The sequence below is a fragment of the Hordeum vulgare genome, chromosome 3H (assembly GCF_904849725.1).
Source record: "Hordeum vulgare subsp. vulgare chromosome 3H, MorexV3_pseudomolecules_assembly, whole genome shotgun sequence".
Lineage (NCBI taxonomy): Eukaryota > Viridiplantae > Streptophyta > Magnoliopsida > Poales > Poaceae > Hordeum > Hordeum vulgare.
Genome location: NC_058520.1, coordinates 12,095,152 through 12,111,346, shown reverse-complemented (window position 1 = coordinate 12,111,346; position 16,195 = coordinate 12,095,152). Strand labels below are relative to the sequence as shown.

General features: G+C 46.8%; 2 protein-coding genes across 7 annotated transcripts; one reads left to right on the top strand and one right to left on the bottom strand.

Annotated features, from left to right (window-relative positions):
• Positions 1–6,528: 6,528 nt before the first annotated feature.
• Positions 6,529–10,355, top strand: LOC123442511 (EEF1A lysine methyltransferase 2-like). Its single transcript, XM_045118572.1, has 7 exons — positions 6,529–7,010; positions 7,220–7,336; positions 8,516–8,650; positions 9,340–9,436; positions 9,604–9,707; positions 9,869–9,920; positions 10,030–10,355. Exons 1-7 carry the CDS (start codon positions 6,712–6,714, stop codon positions 10,225–10,227), a joined length of 1,002 nt encoding a protein of 333 aa, XP_044974507.1. The 5' UTR covers positions 6,529–6,711; the 3' UTR covers positions 10,228–10,355.
• A 206-nt stretch (positions 10,356–10,561) lies between these two features.
• On the bottom strand, positions 10,562–14,340 carry LOC123442512. 6 transcript variants are annotated; one of them, XM_045118576.1, is made up of 9 exons: positions 14,051–14,339; positions 13,907–13,971; positions 13,273–13,517; positions 11,946–12,017; positions 11,771–11,838; positions 11,535–11,685; positions 11,372–11,452; positions 11,140–11,229; positions 10,562–10,964 (listed from the first exon to the last, which is right to left on the bottom strand). In XM_045118576.1, the coding sequence occupies exons 3-9, from the start codon at positions 13,510–13,512 to the stop codon at positions 10,842–10,844; spliced, it is 825 nt and encodes a 274-aa protein (XP_044974511.1). In that variant the 5' UTR covers positions 13,513–13,517; positions 13,907–13,971; positions 14,051–14,339; the 3' UTR covers positions 10,562–10,841. The 6 variants fall into 6 exon arrangements, with proteins under 6 accessions (XP_044974511.1, XP_044974510.1, XP_044974509.1 ...); XM_045118575.1 differs by having other exon boundaries at positions 13,907–13,961; XM_045118574.1 differs by having other exon boundaries at positions 13,273–13,971; positions 14,051–14,340.
• Between the last annotated feature and the right edge of the window lie 1,855 nt (positions 14,341–16,195).

Below are 16,195 nucleotides of genomic sequence, written 5' to 3'. Positions count from 1 at the left end.
GATCGTGTCATTTTGTTGCTACTGTTTTCTGCGTGTCAAGTATTTATTCCTATGACCATGAGATCATATAACTCACTGACACCGGAGGAATGCTTTGTGTGTATCAAACGTCGCAACGTAACTGGGTGACTATAAAGATGCTCTACAGGTATCTCCGAAGGTGTTAGTTGAGTTAGTATGGATCAAGACTGGGATTTGTCACTCCGTGTGACGGAGAGGTATATCGGGGCCCACTCGGTAATACAACATCACACACAAGCCTTGCAAGCAATGTAACTTAGTGTAAGTTGCGGGATCTTGTATTACGGAATGAGTAAAGAGACTTGCCGGTAAACGAGATTGAAATAGGTATGCGGATACTGACGATCGAATCTCAGGCAAGTAACATACCGAAGGACAAAGGGAATGACATACGGGATTATATGAATCCTTGGCACCGAGGTTCAAACGATAAGATCTTCGTAGAATATGTAGGATCCAATATGGGCATCCAGGTCCCGCTATTGGATATTTACCGAGGAGTCTCTCGGGTCATGTCTACATAGTTCTCGAACCCGCAGGGTCTGCACACTTAAGGTTCGACGTTGTTTTATGCGTATTAGAGTTATATGGTTGGTTACCGAATGTTGTTCGGAGTCCCGGATGAGTTCACGGATGTCACGAGGGTTTCCGGAATGGTCCGGAAACGAAGATTGATATATAGGATGACCTCATTTGATTACCGGAAGGTTTTCGGAGTTACCGGGAATGTACCGGGAATGACGAATGGGTTCCGGGAGTTCACCGGGGGGGGGCAACCCACCCTGGGGAAGCCCATAGGCCTTGAGGGTGGCACACCAGCCCTTAGTGGGCTGGTGGGACAGCCCAAGAGGGCCCTATGCGCCTAGGAAAGAAAATCAAAGAGAAAAAAAAAGAGGAGGTGGGAAGGGAAGGAAGGACTCCCACCCACCAAACCAAGTCCAACTCGGTTTGGGGGGGGGAACCTTCCCCCTTGGACTCGGCCGACCCCCTTGGGGCTCCTTGAGCCCCAAGGCAAGGTCCCCTCCCTCCCACCTATATATACGGAGGTTTTAGGGCTGATTTGAGACGACTTTTCCACGGCAGCCCGACCACGTACCTCCATGGTTTTTCCTCTAGATCGCGTTTCTGCGGAGCTCGGGCGGAGCCCTGCTGAGACAAGGTCATCACCAACCTACGGAGCGCCGTCACGCTGCCGGAGAACTCTTCTACCTCTCCGTCTCTCTTGCTGGATCAAGAAGGCCGAGATCATCGTCGAGCTGTACGTGTGCTGAACGCGGAGGTGTCGTCCGTTCGGTACTAGATCGTGGGACTGATCGCGGGATTGTTCGCGGGGCGGATCGAGGGACGTGAGGACGTTCCACTACATCAACCGCGTTCACTAACGCTTCTACTGTACGATCTACAAGGGTACATAGATCACTCATCCCCTCTCGTAGATGGACATCACCATGATAGGTCTTCGTGCGCGTAGGAAAATTTTTGTTTTCCATGCGACGTTCCCCAAAAGCTCTGCCGCCCCCAAACTCAGCTCTATAAATTCACTTTCGTCCCAGAAAAAATCAAGAGAGAAGATTTCGTCGCGTTTGCGATACGGAGGCGCCGCCACATCCTGTTCTTCATCTGGAAGGCAGATCTGGAGTCCGTTTTGGGCTCCGGAGAAGGGAAATCGTCGCCATCGTCATCATCAACCTTCTTCTCTCTCCAATTCCATGAAGCTCTTCATTGTTCGTGAGTAATCTATTCGTAGGCTCGCTGGGCGGTGATGAGTAGGATGAGATCCATCATGTAATCGAGTTAGTTTGACGGGGATTGATCCCTGGTATCCACTATGTTCTGAGATTGATGTTGCTACTACTTTGCCATGCTTAATGCTTGTCACTAGGGCCCGAGTGCCATGATTTCAGATCTGAAATTATTATGTTGTCATCAATATATGTGTGTTTTAGATCCTATCTTGCAAGTTGTAGTTACCTACTATGTGTTATGACCCGGCAACCCCGGAGTGACAATAACCAGAACCACTCCCGGTGATGACCATAGTTTGAGGAGTTCATGTGTTCACCAAGTGCTAATGCGTTGGTCCGGTTCTTTATTAAAAGGAGAACCTTAATATCCCGTAGTTTCCTTGTGGACCCCGCTGCCACGGGAGGGATGGACAATAGATGTCATGCAAGTTCTTTTCCCTAAGCACGTATGACGACACACGGAATGCATGCCTACATCACATTGACGAACGGGAGCTAGCCACATATCTCTCTGTGTTATAACTGTTGCATGATGAATATCATCCAAACAAATCACCGACCCATTGCCTACGAGTTTGTCCCACTGCTACTGTTACTTGTTTTGCTCTGCTGCTGTTACTACTGTTGCTGCTGCTGCTGTTACTTGCTATTGTTGCTACTTGCTACTGCTGTCACTACTGTTGTTCCTTGCCCCCGCTGCTACTCGTTACACTGCTGCTACCTGCTACAATACTGGTTCGCACGACGTTGACGGGAAAGAATATTTCCCGTCTATCGGCAAGTTCTGGCGCCATTGATACAATCGTTAGGAATAGTCTGCCGTCAACAGATCGTTTCTGACACCGTTGTTATCATATTACTTTGCTGTTGATACTTTGCTTGCAGATACTAATCTTTCAGGCGTGGTTGAATCTGACACATTCAGCTGTTAATACTTGAGAGTATCCTCTCACTTCCTGACTGGCGAATCAACAAATTTGGGTCGAATACTCTACCCTCGAAAACTGCCTCGATCCCACGCGCTGGTGGGTCATTGCAAGACAATTTCTAATTGTTGAGCAATCGAGAATAGCATTTGTCTACCATTGCTAGAGATCTGCTAAACAGGCACCCCGGCATATTTTCAGCGCCTCAAGACCTCTTTCCGAAACAGCCTCATGGAGGAGAGCACATAATGCGTCAGCGACGAAGAGAAAAAAATGGGGATAGTGGGTCACCTTGCCGAAGACCTCGGGAAGGAGAAAACTGGTTCAGAGATTTCCCATTGAACTTCACTGAGAATTTGACCGAGCGCACCGACGCCATGATCCGGGTAATCCATTCACTTGCAAAACCCCACTTCAATAAGGCACATTCCAGGAAATCCCAATCGACACGATCATATGCTTTGGATAAATCCAACTTGTAGGCGCAAAATTCATTCCTTGCAGACCCTGTTTGAAGATGATGCAAACACTCAAAGGCAATGATAGAGTTGTCGGAGATCAATCTACCAGGGATGAACGCACTTTGATTTTTAGAGATAAGATCGGATAAACAAGGCCGCAAACGATTCACCATGCACTTGGACACCACCTTGTATATGACATTGCACAAAGATATAGGGTGAAATTCCTTCAGGGAGGCAGGGTGCTGGACCTTAGGTATTAGAACGATGGATGTTTCATTAACACCCTTCGGCATTACCCCCGACGAAAAGAAAGATCGTACCACCTTAACAATGTCCTCCTTCATCACCCCCCAGTTCCGTTGATAAAATCTCGCAGGAAACCCGTCTGGCCATGGGGCTTTGATCGGTCCAATCTGAAAAAGTGCATCCGAGATTTCCTTCTCTGAATAAGGGGCAAGTAGTTTTTCATTCATATCATCCGTAATCTTAGGCAGGATTTTGTCTAACATGACATCCGATACCAGTGTGGGGTCCTTGATATACACCTCCTTAAAGTAAGAGGCGGCCATACATTCCATCTCCGATGGAGCATCACACCATGATCCATCATCTTTCTGAAGCCTTCGGATATTATTTCTCCTTGCCCGCCACACAGCCTGACGATGAAAGTATTTGGTGTTGCGGTCGCCTTCCTTCAGCCAGGTTATACGACTACGTTGGAGCCACATCATCTCCTCTGTATATAGCAACTCATCTAGTTCTTCCATTTTCTTTTTCACTTGCAATCTGTCGGCATTATTAAGCTGCAGTAATTCTAGCTCTAAGCGAAGACTATTGTTCTCCACGTGACCAAAGTTTTCTCTACTCCACTTCCGGAGGTCAGACATGACCGATCTCAGAGAGGCTGCCACATTCCCAAGATCACCAGATGGTTTTACTTTAGCCCATGCCGCCGCGATAACCTGGGATGGACGACAGTCCCGTTCCCACATGATTTCGTACTTTGGATTCCCTTTTCGGCGTTCGTCGATTAACTCATCCAGATGCAGGAATAGAGGGCAATGATCTGACCTTGGGGAGATCAAGTGCTGCACTTTAGCATAAGGGAATAATTCCCTCCATTCATCCGATGCACATACCCTATCCAAGCGGACACGAATATTACCATGCCCCAGTCGTCCATTATCGTATGTGTATGGCATGCCAGAGAAACCCAGATCCGTCAGCTCACATAGTTCAAGGGTATCCCTGAAGGATTCCATCTGACTTTCACGTCTAAACGTGCTCGAAAAATGCTCATGTTGCCAGAGGGCCTCGTTAAAATCCCCACCAACTATCCAGGGCAAACTAGAGACACCCCTTATTCTGATCAGGTGATCCCACATGCTTTGCGGTTCTCCACACGGGGCTCCCCATAGATAAAGGTTGATCGCCAATGTTTACCCGACCCATGATCAGTGACAACAACATCAATATATCGCTGACACGAGTCCAACACTGTAACTTGATAGGCTTCATCCCAGAATAAAGCCAAAACACCACTATGGCCGATACAATCAACACCACTAAAACCCTTCAGGCCTAACCTCCATCGAAGACTTGCAATTTTTGCACAGGATTGTCTTGTTTCAGCAAGGAAGACAAAACTTGGGGAGTGGGCTTTTACAAGAGCCCCAACTTCACGAACTGTCCGGCGGTTCTCCGCCCCCCGGCAGTTTCAAATTAATTGACTCATTGGGACTGGCGGCGCTCCACCTGGGAGCCTGCCGAGAGGTTGTCAGAATCAGTTTGAGCACCATCCTTCTTCACGTGTTTACTCTCTGAACTAGTAGTTGGTGAATCAAGGTTAGATGTATCCTTCCCATCCATAATCAACAGGGGTACCGCAACCTGACCAGGATCAGCCCCGTCATCATGATCCGCCAGTAGCCGCTTGCGTGCCGAGTTGTCTACCTCCATTGCCAACGGGAGGGTCTTTTTGACTAGGCTGGAAGCTGTGTACCGGGTGAAGGAATTGGCACCGTACACAGAGTATTACTGCTGTATGGCTAGGTCGAGGTCCACTGTGTGTCGAGGAACTCTTACCTTTTGATTGTAACCCTACGCATTTGGAAAGAAACTCTTTTTACCAGGGCAAAAAGAAAAAGGCCGTCTCCAACATGGATGAGTTTTTCTTTTTCTTTTTAAATCATACTAGCAAAAGGATCCGTGCGTTGCAACGGGAGAAAAACAATTATAATCTCCAATGATGCTGATCATATTATGTCTTTAAAATTTTAGGACATTTCTTGAAATGCATGAACATTTTTTGAATTAGCAAACTTTTTTTCAATTGCACTCAAAAAATAACACACAAACTTTTTTTCAAAATCATGGACTTTTATTGTTTTCACCAACATTGTTCTCAAAATTATGAACATTTTTCTGAATATGCGAATATTTTTACAAAAATCCTAAGCATTTTTTGAATTCACAAACATTTTATATTTTCTTCAAACTTTTATTTCAAAATTCCTAGTTTTGTAAATTGAAAAGAGTTTTTCAAAGTTCTAAATTACTTAAACAAACAAATGGAACAGAAAAATGAAAATAAAAAATGAGACTAAAAACAGAGGCACGCACTGTTTTTAAGATTTTTACACGCACTTTTGTTTAAAATCATTGACTTTTTTTATTTTATGGACATTTTTTCAAAGTTTAAACATTTTTTTATATGCAAACATTTTTGAAAACTCCTGAGTAGTTTTTGAATTCTCAAAGAAATATGTTTTTTTGAATATTTTATTTCGAAATTCTCAGTTTCTTAAAATTGAGAAAAGTTGTTTGAAGTTCTAAATTATTTAAAGCAGAAAAACAAATTGGAACTGAAAAGAAAAATAAAAAAACTAAACTAAAAAAACAGGCGCCCACGTATGGGCCGGCCCAAACAAGTGTGCTGCATCTTTTTCCAACGCCCAGAGCGTAATATAGGAGGTTCCTACATGGACCGGCCCAGTCCAGTGATTTTCCTGTTTGAAACTTTTTTTATAACTTATAGGTGGCATTGGTGTATAATTTTAATCAACTTTAAGGGCAATTTGGATGACGTACGAAAGAAGCACTATTTGCTTTATTAATAGGTAAGATAAGATAAGATAAGATATACGGTGATGGGGTGGCATGGGCGGATGGGATTTACCCATGCCAAAAGGCCCAGCCCGGTTCCCAAGGACCAACGGCCTTCCATCCAACTCCCGTACGTCTCCCGCAGCAGCCCCTCCACCTCACCGATCCCACCCAAAACGTCACCACCTCGCCGCACGGGCCCACCTGAACACCGGCCCCGCACGCCAGCCTCCCCTCCCCCCGCCACCATTCCGCCACACCGACACGCGGGCCAACCCCTCTCCCGCTCCCTCCCTCCGCCTCGGACCCATACGCACGCACGCACGCACGCACGCGACTCCTCCCTCCACCCCGACCGACACGCACCTCACCGCACCGGCGAGCTAGGGTTCGCTCGCTCGCTCGGGCGTCCGTCCATCCATCCATCTCCGGCGGGCGGGCGGGGCGGGCATGGCGGGGATACGGTGGCCGCCGGAGGACCCGGAGATGTTCCCGACGCGGATGCTGGGGACGGGGGTCTGGGGCGGGCCCCCCGCCGCGCCCGGCGAGGCGGCGTCGGACGACGACCGCTCCGTGGCGGCCGACTCCTGGTCCATCAAGAGCGACTACGGGAGCACGCTCGACGACGAGCAGCGCTACGCCGACACCGCCGAGGTGCTCCTCGCCTCCTCCTCCTCCTCGGCCGCCTCCGCCGCCGCGCCCTCCGCCTGCTCCTCCTCCCTCAGCGCCCACCACTCCTCCGACTTCAGGTCAGCCCGCCCGCCGATCCGCCGCGATCTGGTCCCCTTCCCTTTCCTCCGCGTGATTTCGGGGGAGGATTTCGTCCGCCGATCCAGCGAGCGATCCATCTCCCCGCACAATCGCCTTCTGCCCCCTTCGGAACCGTGCAGATTTTTCGTTGGCCCGTCTGCCGAGTGGATCGAAATTGACTGCTGTTGCTGCTGTTGGTGTTGAGCAGCTTCGACAAGGACGTGCCAGACGTCGTGCCGCCGATGCTGGGCCTGCACAATTACCAGGACGGCGCGTTCGCCGAAGACCTAGCCAATTACCACGAACGCAGCCACGCCGATGACTGGTACGGTTTCTGCACACTGCTTTCGCGCACAGGGAGAAGGCCCTAAGCTGCTCGCCCACTGAACTTGTCTACATGCGTTAAGATTTAGTTAGGGCGACATGTTTTCCGCACGGGCGGATGATGAATCTTAATAAATGGAATCGTGAGGATTTAGGTTGTAGCTTCGTTTAGCATCATGGCAAGACCGGTAAGGAGAGCAATCAACCTGATATTGAATCTTAATTGATGGAATCATGAGAATTTAGGTTGTAGCTTTGTTTAGCATCATGGCAAGACCGGTAAGGAGAGCAATCAACCTGATATTGAATCTTAATTGATGGAATCATGAGAATTTAGGTTGTAGCTTTGTTTAGCATCATGGCAAGACCGGTAAGGAGAGCAATCAACCTGATATTGAATCTTAATTGATGGAATCATGAGAATTTAGGTTGTAGCTTTGTTTAGCATCATGTCAAGACCGGTAAGGAGAGCAATCAACCTGATATTGAATCTTAATTGATGGAATCATGAGAATTTAGGTTGTAGCTTTGTTTAGCATCATGTCAAGACCGGTAAGGAGAGCAATCAACCTGATATTGAATCTAAATTGATGGAATCATGAGCATTTAGGTTTTTAGATTTGTTAGCATCATGGCAAGAGCAGTAAGGAGCGCAATCAAGGTACTCTGCTGCCTCTTAATAAATGCAAAACAAACGTGACGCATGCCGCTTAGACTTGCCTTTCTCGTGTTTTTTTTTTGAATCGGAGCAATGAGATCTGGTATAAGGAATTATGGCTAAGCTGGTGTATGCTGCCCGTTGGCTAAATGGAAATCACAACTGATTGTGTCATCCTTTTCCTCTGTCTGATAACTGTTTTGGACAGCCTGCTGTTTCTTGCCTTCCTCAGACTTGCCTTTCTCCTGAGAAAATATTTGAGAATAAAGCAACAAGGTCTGATATCAGCAAATATGGGCAAGTATTGTTTTCTATTGGAGTTTGGCTGATGTAGGCTTGTGTACACTGCTCATTGGCCAAATGAATATCACAACTCATAGTGTTGTCCTTATTCTCTGCCTGTTCACCGTTTTTGGACTGACAAGCTGTTTCCTACAGCTATCTATAGTTAGGGATTCCATAGAGTGTCTCTTGCTTGAAAATTTCAGAGTGAAATGACTGTCTGAGTGGCATCTGTTGCAGGTTTGGCACCGAGGCCATGGATGTCCTTGTAGGCTGGACGAAAAACTTATGTTCCAGCAAGGATTTGTCCGGCTGCAGCGTACTTGACATAGGAACCGGGAGCGGACGACTCTTACAGCAGCTTGCAAAACAAGGGTATGCTGTGGAAACAGGACACTGACTAACTTGTTGGCTTCCATTTCCCAAACCTAATCTTGACATGAATATTACTGTTGTCAACTTCAATACTCTGGCGATGGATTGCTTTTCATATTGTTTACTGATTATCTTTTTGGTTCTGGATTCTTATTCCCAACATAAATAAAGCATACGATTTTAGGAAGATTACACAAAATGGCTCTGCATGTCTTGCTGATTGGAGGCCCCAGGATCCACATGTTTGTGAGACATCCCACGGCATTTTATGGATTAGATGGTTCCGGTTAATTTTTATTTCTTCCCATGTTTTTATGAGAATACTGAGATTTGGGTGCCTATGTGATCGTCACAATTAGTGGCAAGTTGGTGGTAGGTAGTCCCTAGTTATTTATTTTGTCTATGTATGGCATGTTAAAAGATATGGAGTATCATATGATTCTCAATTATCATAATGGAGACGTCTTTTAAGAGCAACTCTTGGAAACAGCATATAATATACTTTGAAATTGTCATATGATACTCTTTTATGCTTTGGGGAAGATTATGCTGGCAGTCTCCTGTTCCTTTCAAAATGCGTCTCTATGACGTTAGCAGGTTTCTGTACATAAATGAGATTCCTTTATGCATTTAGCCTGTTTCATTATTAGCACCTCTTGGCAGTACTGATGTGTAATGTAAATATACAGGTTTTCTGATCTAACTGGCATTGACTATAGTGAAGCCGCAATTGAGCTTGCTCGAAACCTCGCAATTCGTGATGGATTTGAGCACATTAATTTCCTGGTGAGTTGCTCGGTGGAGCATTAGATGTTCACATTACATGATCGTATCTCATTTCCACATTTTCGCGCCTTCTTGTGCTTCAGTATGTGATGTTGAACGTAGTGTCCCCGTGCTTGAAAGATGAAGAAAGAACCCTTTCAGATTTATGAATCTTATTATGTTTTCAGGTTGATGATGTTCTGGAGTCGAAGTTGGAGAGGAGATTTGAACTTGTGATGGATGAAGGAACTCTGGATGCAATAGGGCTCCACCCTGATGGACCTGTAAAGAGGTAAATGCATTCTTAGCTGTTCAGATGTACCTTGATCCTTATATGACTGATATTATCGTAAATCTTCATAACAGCAATTAAACACTTTGAATTGCTTGACGAAAGCATGGGATCACTTGATGTCTTCATGTATTAATTTGCTTCTGTTACCTGCATTTCAGAATGATGTATTGGCAGTCAGTGGCTAGCTTGGTTTCTCCTGGTGGCATACTGGTCAGTACTTCCATTGCATTTGTTGGCAGTAGTAAAATTAATTATTGAGAAAGATGACCAAGTGAAAAACAATGAATTATCCTCTGATTTTACCTGTGCATATGTGTAGGTGATCACATCCTGCAGCAGGACCAAGGATGAGCTAGTGCAGGAGGTGGAGAACTTCAATCAGAGAAAGTTGGGCGCCACGCTATCTGAAGGAGCGCTGACCAGCGATGCTGTGGTGTTCAAGTACCTCGACCATGTGCAAGCTTACCCAAACGTCGATGGTGTTTGCATCGCCACCGTTGCTTTCCTGCATACATGAAATATATGTATATGTATCCATCCTCCCTCTCTTGTTCCTAACTTATCAGACCTGTGAGTAACAATGTACCCCAGGACAGCTGTTCTTCCATGGATGATAATTTACCTTGTCGGATACGTTATTCGCTAGTATGGTGCTTTGTTATGGCTGGGTAATACCGCATTACTGTACTGTTTGAAAGCTTATCAAGCAAATGCTGCAAACAGATGTACAGAAATTTGTATGCTCAGTAAACTGATCAATAGTCCATGCACTTGTCGGTAAGACAAACCAAAGAACTGTAGATCAAGCATGAGCTGCAGGATCACAGGTTCAGATACCGGCTTGCACTTGCTTCCAGTTGCAAGTAATTTTAGGTAATCTCTTGAGTACATGGGAGAGCTGGAGAAGCTCACAAGTTACATCGTCTGGGTTAGTCCTGTGGTATGTACAGAGCCACCACATTCTTCTTTTTCTTGTGCACACAGAAGTGAGTGGCTTCAGACTATCCTACTACATCAGTGTATTTCCCCCTGTTTCTTGGGATCTTTGTTGCTGTTAACCACGCCGACGTGGCGCCGCTCTTTAACTTGTTTGGTGTCAGTAGACCGGGATAAGGCGTGGTTGCGAGTGAGTCACAGCCACGCAGCATCGGCGTCGGTGTCCTCTTCTTCCTCCTCTTCGTCATCGTCGGTGTCTTCTTCCTCCTCTTCGTCATTGTCGGTGTCCGAGAAGAGCATATAAGCTTCCTGGTTTCCCTGCAGTATCAAGTGATCTATACCCCAGAGTTATGCATCAGAAAATAGTGTACGCAGAGCTCTGCAGTGTAAATGAAACTTGTAGCAGTGCTCAACTGCTGGCTGTTATCAGGATTACTACACCTAACCAGGTCCCAAACCCTAACAATGGCTGATCATTCAGTGTTGGGATTACCTGTTGGCGACGACGGCGATGGAAGGTCGCCAGTGCTCTCACCATCACCAAGATCGGAAACAGAATTCCGGCGGTCCTCAGCACAAGAAGCTGTTTTTTTTTCCCATTCCCCATAAAACTCAAAACAAGATCAGAGGCTTGATTGACTGAATGCAAGAACAAGATCAAATTCACCGAAGAAAATGCTGGCACCGCGTGATCTAATTTAGGTAATGTTGCTCATAGATCTTACCAGAAACAGAGCAAACGAGTACTCCCCGTCGCCGCCGATCATGAGAGGGAGAGTGTGCCGGAGAACCAGGAGGGCCAGGAACTGTTGGATCACAATGACATTGCTGGCTGTTAATTAGAAAGCCCTTCATGGATCCAAACACAACGTGTTCTGATGAACTCACAATGATGGCGACTGTCCGGCAGCACAGGGCGCTGCTCCTCGTCCTGACTGGAAAGTAGTCGTCGTACTCGTCCATGAAGTCGCGCTCCGAGGGCACCATTGTTATGACCTGCGAGTCGTGGAAATCGTGCCGCACAACCTCCCAGTTCCCCCTGTGGTCACGAGAGACGTTTTACAAAGAGAAGAGAAATCACCATGGTTTTGCACCAGGAAAAAGCTTGTGAAATGACTGCCTGCCTGAAGTTCATTGGTATGCTTCCATAGTGGAACAGCTGCTGTGGGGCAGTGTAACCTGGCCTGAATTGCTGCAGAAAGAGAGCGTTCATAAGCACCTACATGACTAAAGATACACACGTTTATCTCTTTTTCAACAAAGCAAAAATATCAATGTTTGCTTTTCTTTCTTTTTTACCTGCAAGCATATTTCGCAGACGGTGTCGCCCTTCTCGTTGCACCAACGTTGGATGCATTTCCGGTGCGCGTACTGCAAGAAGGGGAATAAACCAAGAGTGTAATCCGATGTCATTCACCGGTATAATCGACCGAAATACGGTGTCTTCATAGTCGATTCCAAGCATATCTCTATCATGATGATAATGGATCATTTAACGCGAGAAGAATCATCGACAAAGGACAAAAGGCCAGAATGTTTCTTAAAAGTTTCAGCTACATTTGACCCTGCGTGGAACATGGTGTAGGTAGTTGTCTCACGCATTGTGTGATGATGGTCTAGATATAGCTCTCTCCATTGCTTCCAACTTTGGGAATACAAAACACCTACTCTTATTCAGAAAGATTTTTTTTTGCACATTATATATGCTTGTCACAGTCCAAAAAGGAAGGCCAACATTAGGCATTGCTACCTTACAAGCTATAATTTAGGCAAACATAGTGGATTTCATCCTGAAATTGCTGACCCCTTTTCACATACTACTTAGTTAATACAACCTACTATGTCTAACCGCAACCAAAAATATCAACATTTCTTCATGGCAAGTCAAAACCACACTAATTTCTACTCCATCCGTTCCCAAATATAATTATTTTTAAATATTTCACTACGAACTACTCCCTCTATACACTAATATAAGAGCATTTAGATTACTAAAGTAGTATTCTAAATGCTCTTATATTGGTTTACGGAGGGAGCATATATGGAGGGAGTATTTTTCAGCACTAAGTTTATGTCACAATCCAAATAGGAAGGCCAACATTAGGCATTGCCTTGCAAGCTACATTGGCATTGAGGCAAACAAGGTTGATTTCATCATCATCAAATCTGTCACTGAGCTTTCCAGATACTTAATTAAATATTACCCCCTCTCTTCCTAAATATAAGTCTTTTTTAGAGGTTTCACTAAAAGACTACATACGGCTGTATATATAGACATACATTAAAGCGTGGATTCATTCATTTTACTTCGTATTTAGTCCCTTTGTGAAATCTCTAGAAAGACTTATATTTAGAAACGGGGGAGTACAACCTACTGCATCTAACCCCAACCATAAATATAAATGACAAAAATTCCTCATGGCAAGTCAAACCTACACTCCAGTAGTATAGTAGTGCTTGGAAACCAAACCAGGCACCCAAAATTAAAATCAGAAACACCATTTAGGTACTCCATCTCTTAAAAAGGATCAAATTTCCCACCCCACATCAGAAAATTACTGCAAAACTGCACCAAAAAGGAAAGAAAAATTCAGGCGCTCTGAACACTGTTGTGCTTAATAATCACCTTGAGGCTGCCGCGGCAGGCGCAGGGTGCCTCCATGCCGGCGTCCCAGTCCTCCTCCTGGCAGATCCTGCACTCCACCATCTTGCTCGGCGCCGGCGGCCCGCGGTCGCCCGCGGCGGCGGGGAGGCCGCAGCAGTACTCGATGGCCACCGCCTCCGGCTGCTTGCCGCTCCCGATGGCCGCCTCCAGCGTGGACTCCGTGAGCAGCCGGTCCACCAGCAGCGCGAGGTGGTCACCCATGGGCCCTGCAAGCACGCACGCGGACGCAGGTATGATCATCCATGGCGCCTCTATCCTCTGCACTCTGTGTGCGTGTCTCGGGCGTGCGGTTGAGTTGCAGGAAGGGGATGCAAATGCAACTCAGGAACGCGAGCATATACGCAACTGCTGGCTCCAACCGCGTAAAGAAATCGACAACCGCCAGGAACAAAGCCGATTTTCTGTCTAATTGGAAACAGCTGGGATCACCACTGACAGCATCGATAGCAGCATCGAGATGCAAGAAGAGGCCAAAAATTCTCTGGACTTTCCAAGAAGAGGCCAAAACCTTGCTGTTTATTTTACTTCGGCAGCAGAAAAAGAATGTGCAGCGCGTCGTTCTAGAGCAACGGGAGAAGCAATCAAGGAAGCTCACCTGGAGGAGGAGAGGGCTTGAACTGAACGAAGAGGGCTTTTGAGGTTTCAGTGATCTGAATATGGCTAGTTGGAAATGAGCAGGGAAGCCATGGTGCAATAAGAAGAAGAAATGGATGGATAAAAAGGGTGTAGAAATCTTTACCTCGCCCCAAAGACGGCAGGAGGAAGGGGAAGAGGAGGAGGAAAGCTTTGAAGGTTGGATTTGGGGTGAGGTTACTGGCTAAGGCAAGGGAGGGGGAGGGGGGTTAAGGTTTGGGAAGCAAGAGATGGAGTGGAGGGGGATGTAAGAAAAGAATGGAGGCCAAGCCACACACCAGCAGATCACTCCCGCCTCCTTCTCCCTCTCCTTCCTTCCTTCCTTCCTCCCCTCTCCTGGGATTTAAATTAGAAGAGAGGCAACGCCAAGCAGGGCAAGGTCAAGGAGGAGGAGGAGATGATGGGAATAAGTAGTGGTATATGCATCTGTGTGTCTGTCAGTCAGTGGATCACCTCGCCTCACCTCACCTCACAACAACTTCACTGATACCCCTGCTCTTTTGTATCACTGTTCCTTCTCACTTTCCACGCTGCTTTCAGGACTCCCTTTTCTCAGTTGACAAGGTTGCTTCACGGTCTTCAGACTCAGACAGACCCATGAGTCTACAGTTACAATGTGTATGCCCCTGGCCCTGTCAACTGTAAACTGTTCTATGGAACACATGGTTAGACCAATCTGGCCATGAGCTTCTGTTTTTTGTACCGACGACACATGTTGACCGGAGATCGCGAAGTTACCACAAGTTTCTTGTGCAGCTACATGAAAACACGCCGGTCGTCTCATGGCCTGCTAATCGTGCCGCCCAGTGGTTAATTAGCTTGGAAGATTCTCGGCACCGTCGTAGTTGAAGAACGGCGGGGAATGCGGATGGATGGATCCCTTCTAGTGTAGTGTAGGTGGCCCACCACTAGCTGCACGAGCGGAGCAGGTGGTGGGTTTACCCTACGAAGGACTGGAAGGAGGAGGAGTAAACCTTTTCTTTTTGAGAAATGGAAAGAACACGAGGCAGTATGAGCATCTACAACTATAGCACTCGAAGCTTTCCCGGGAAATGGGGACGGTCTGATCAATGCCAGCGTGTGTGTCCGGACGAGCCTGCGAGAGAGCGTATAGGGGCTTGGATATGCCAATTGTGGCTCAGTCGAGCTTCTCAAATCATTATCTTACATCCAGGTTGACCGACACACTTCATTTCTAACTTCAATCTCAGACGGATAAGGAGGTCCGGACACGCTTGGACGTGGTCACCACGTGAGATCCGTCAAGCAGGTCCCATCACAAATTGCATCAAATTGATCAAGTCCAGCAAATCCATTACCCTTCCCCGCGTCCATCCTCCATTTCGTGTGCCCTAGCCATCATTGACCTCCATCCTTCTTTCCGTCTGTGCCGCTACTCCACCATCCTAGATGTCATCATCGGGTACCCCATCCCTCGCCGGCGCGATGGATGTTGCCTCGACGCTGTCCGTGACGCTCCATCCATGGCGACGAGCTGCAAGCCGGAGAACATCGCCCAGGTGGAGCAACGGAGGAAGCAGTGTGAGAGGGAGGAGGTGTAGCCCCTCCACCCGCTCAGACAACATCATCATCGGTGTTGCATCTGGCATTCACTGGTAGACTGCACCACCTGCCCATCGACACCTCGTAGCCTCCACCGATGTCATGTCTCACTTCGATCCGTCCACCGGTCGCCGTCGTAGCCGGAATCAAAACATATCTCCGCCGCTGCCTCCTTGACCCGGTGGCCGAAAAAAATATCATATGAGTTCGTTTCTTCAAAAATATAGCCGACAGATGATGGAGATGCCGTAGAGCACGTGTCGAGGACTTCTTTTTGTTGTTAGCGATGCCGTTATCGCTACAAGATCGTCGATCTTTGCCTATGACCTTGGAGCTTGGTCGACGATCGAGGAGTTTGATTTGAGGCCCGCAGTCTACTGCCGGTTGTCTACTGGCCCACCAAGTATCATCGGTCCTCTATCGACCCATCAACCATCCAGCCGTAGCTCTGATTTTGACTCAACGTCGCTCTCACCTCCTTCGCCCACAAAGTGTTCGACAAATTGCTTAGGTGCGAGTTTTAGGTATTTTTATCACTTTTTCTGTTTTGTAATCAGATTCATCCTAGAATATTACATAGTGTATATGAAGAGGTTGAGGTAAGAAGAAGATGATGATTTTGAAAGAGCCATTGTTGTGATAGTGAAGGCGGGAAACCGATACTAGGATCATAGTTCAACCGCGTGTA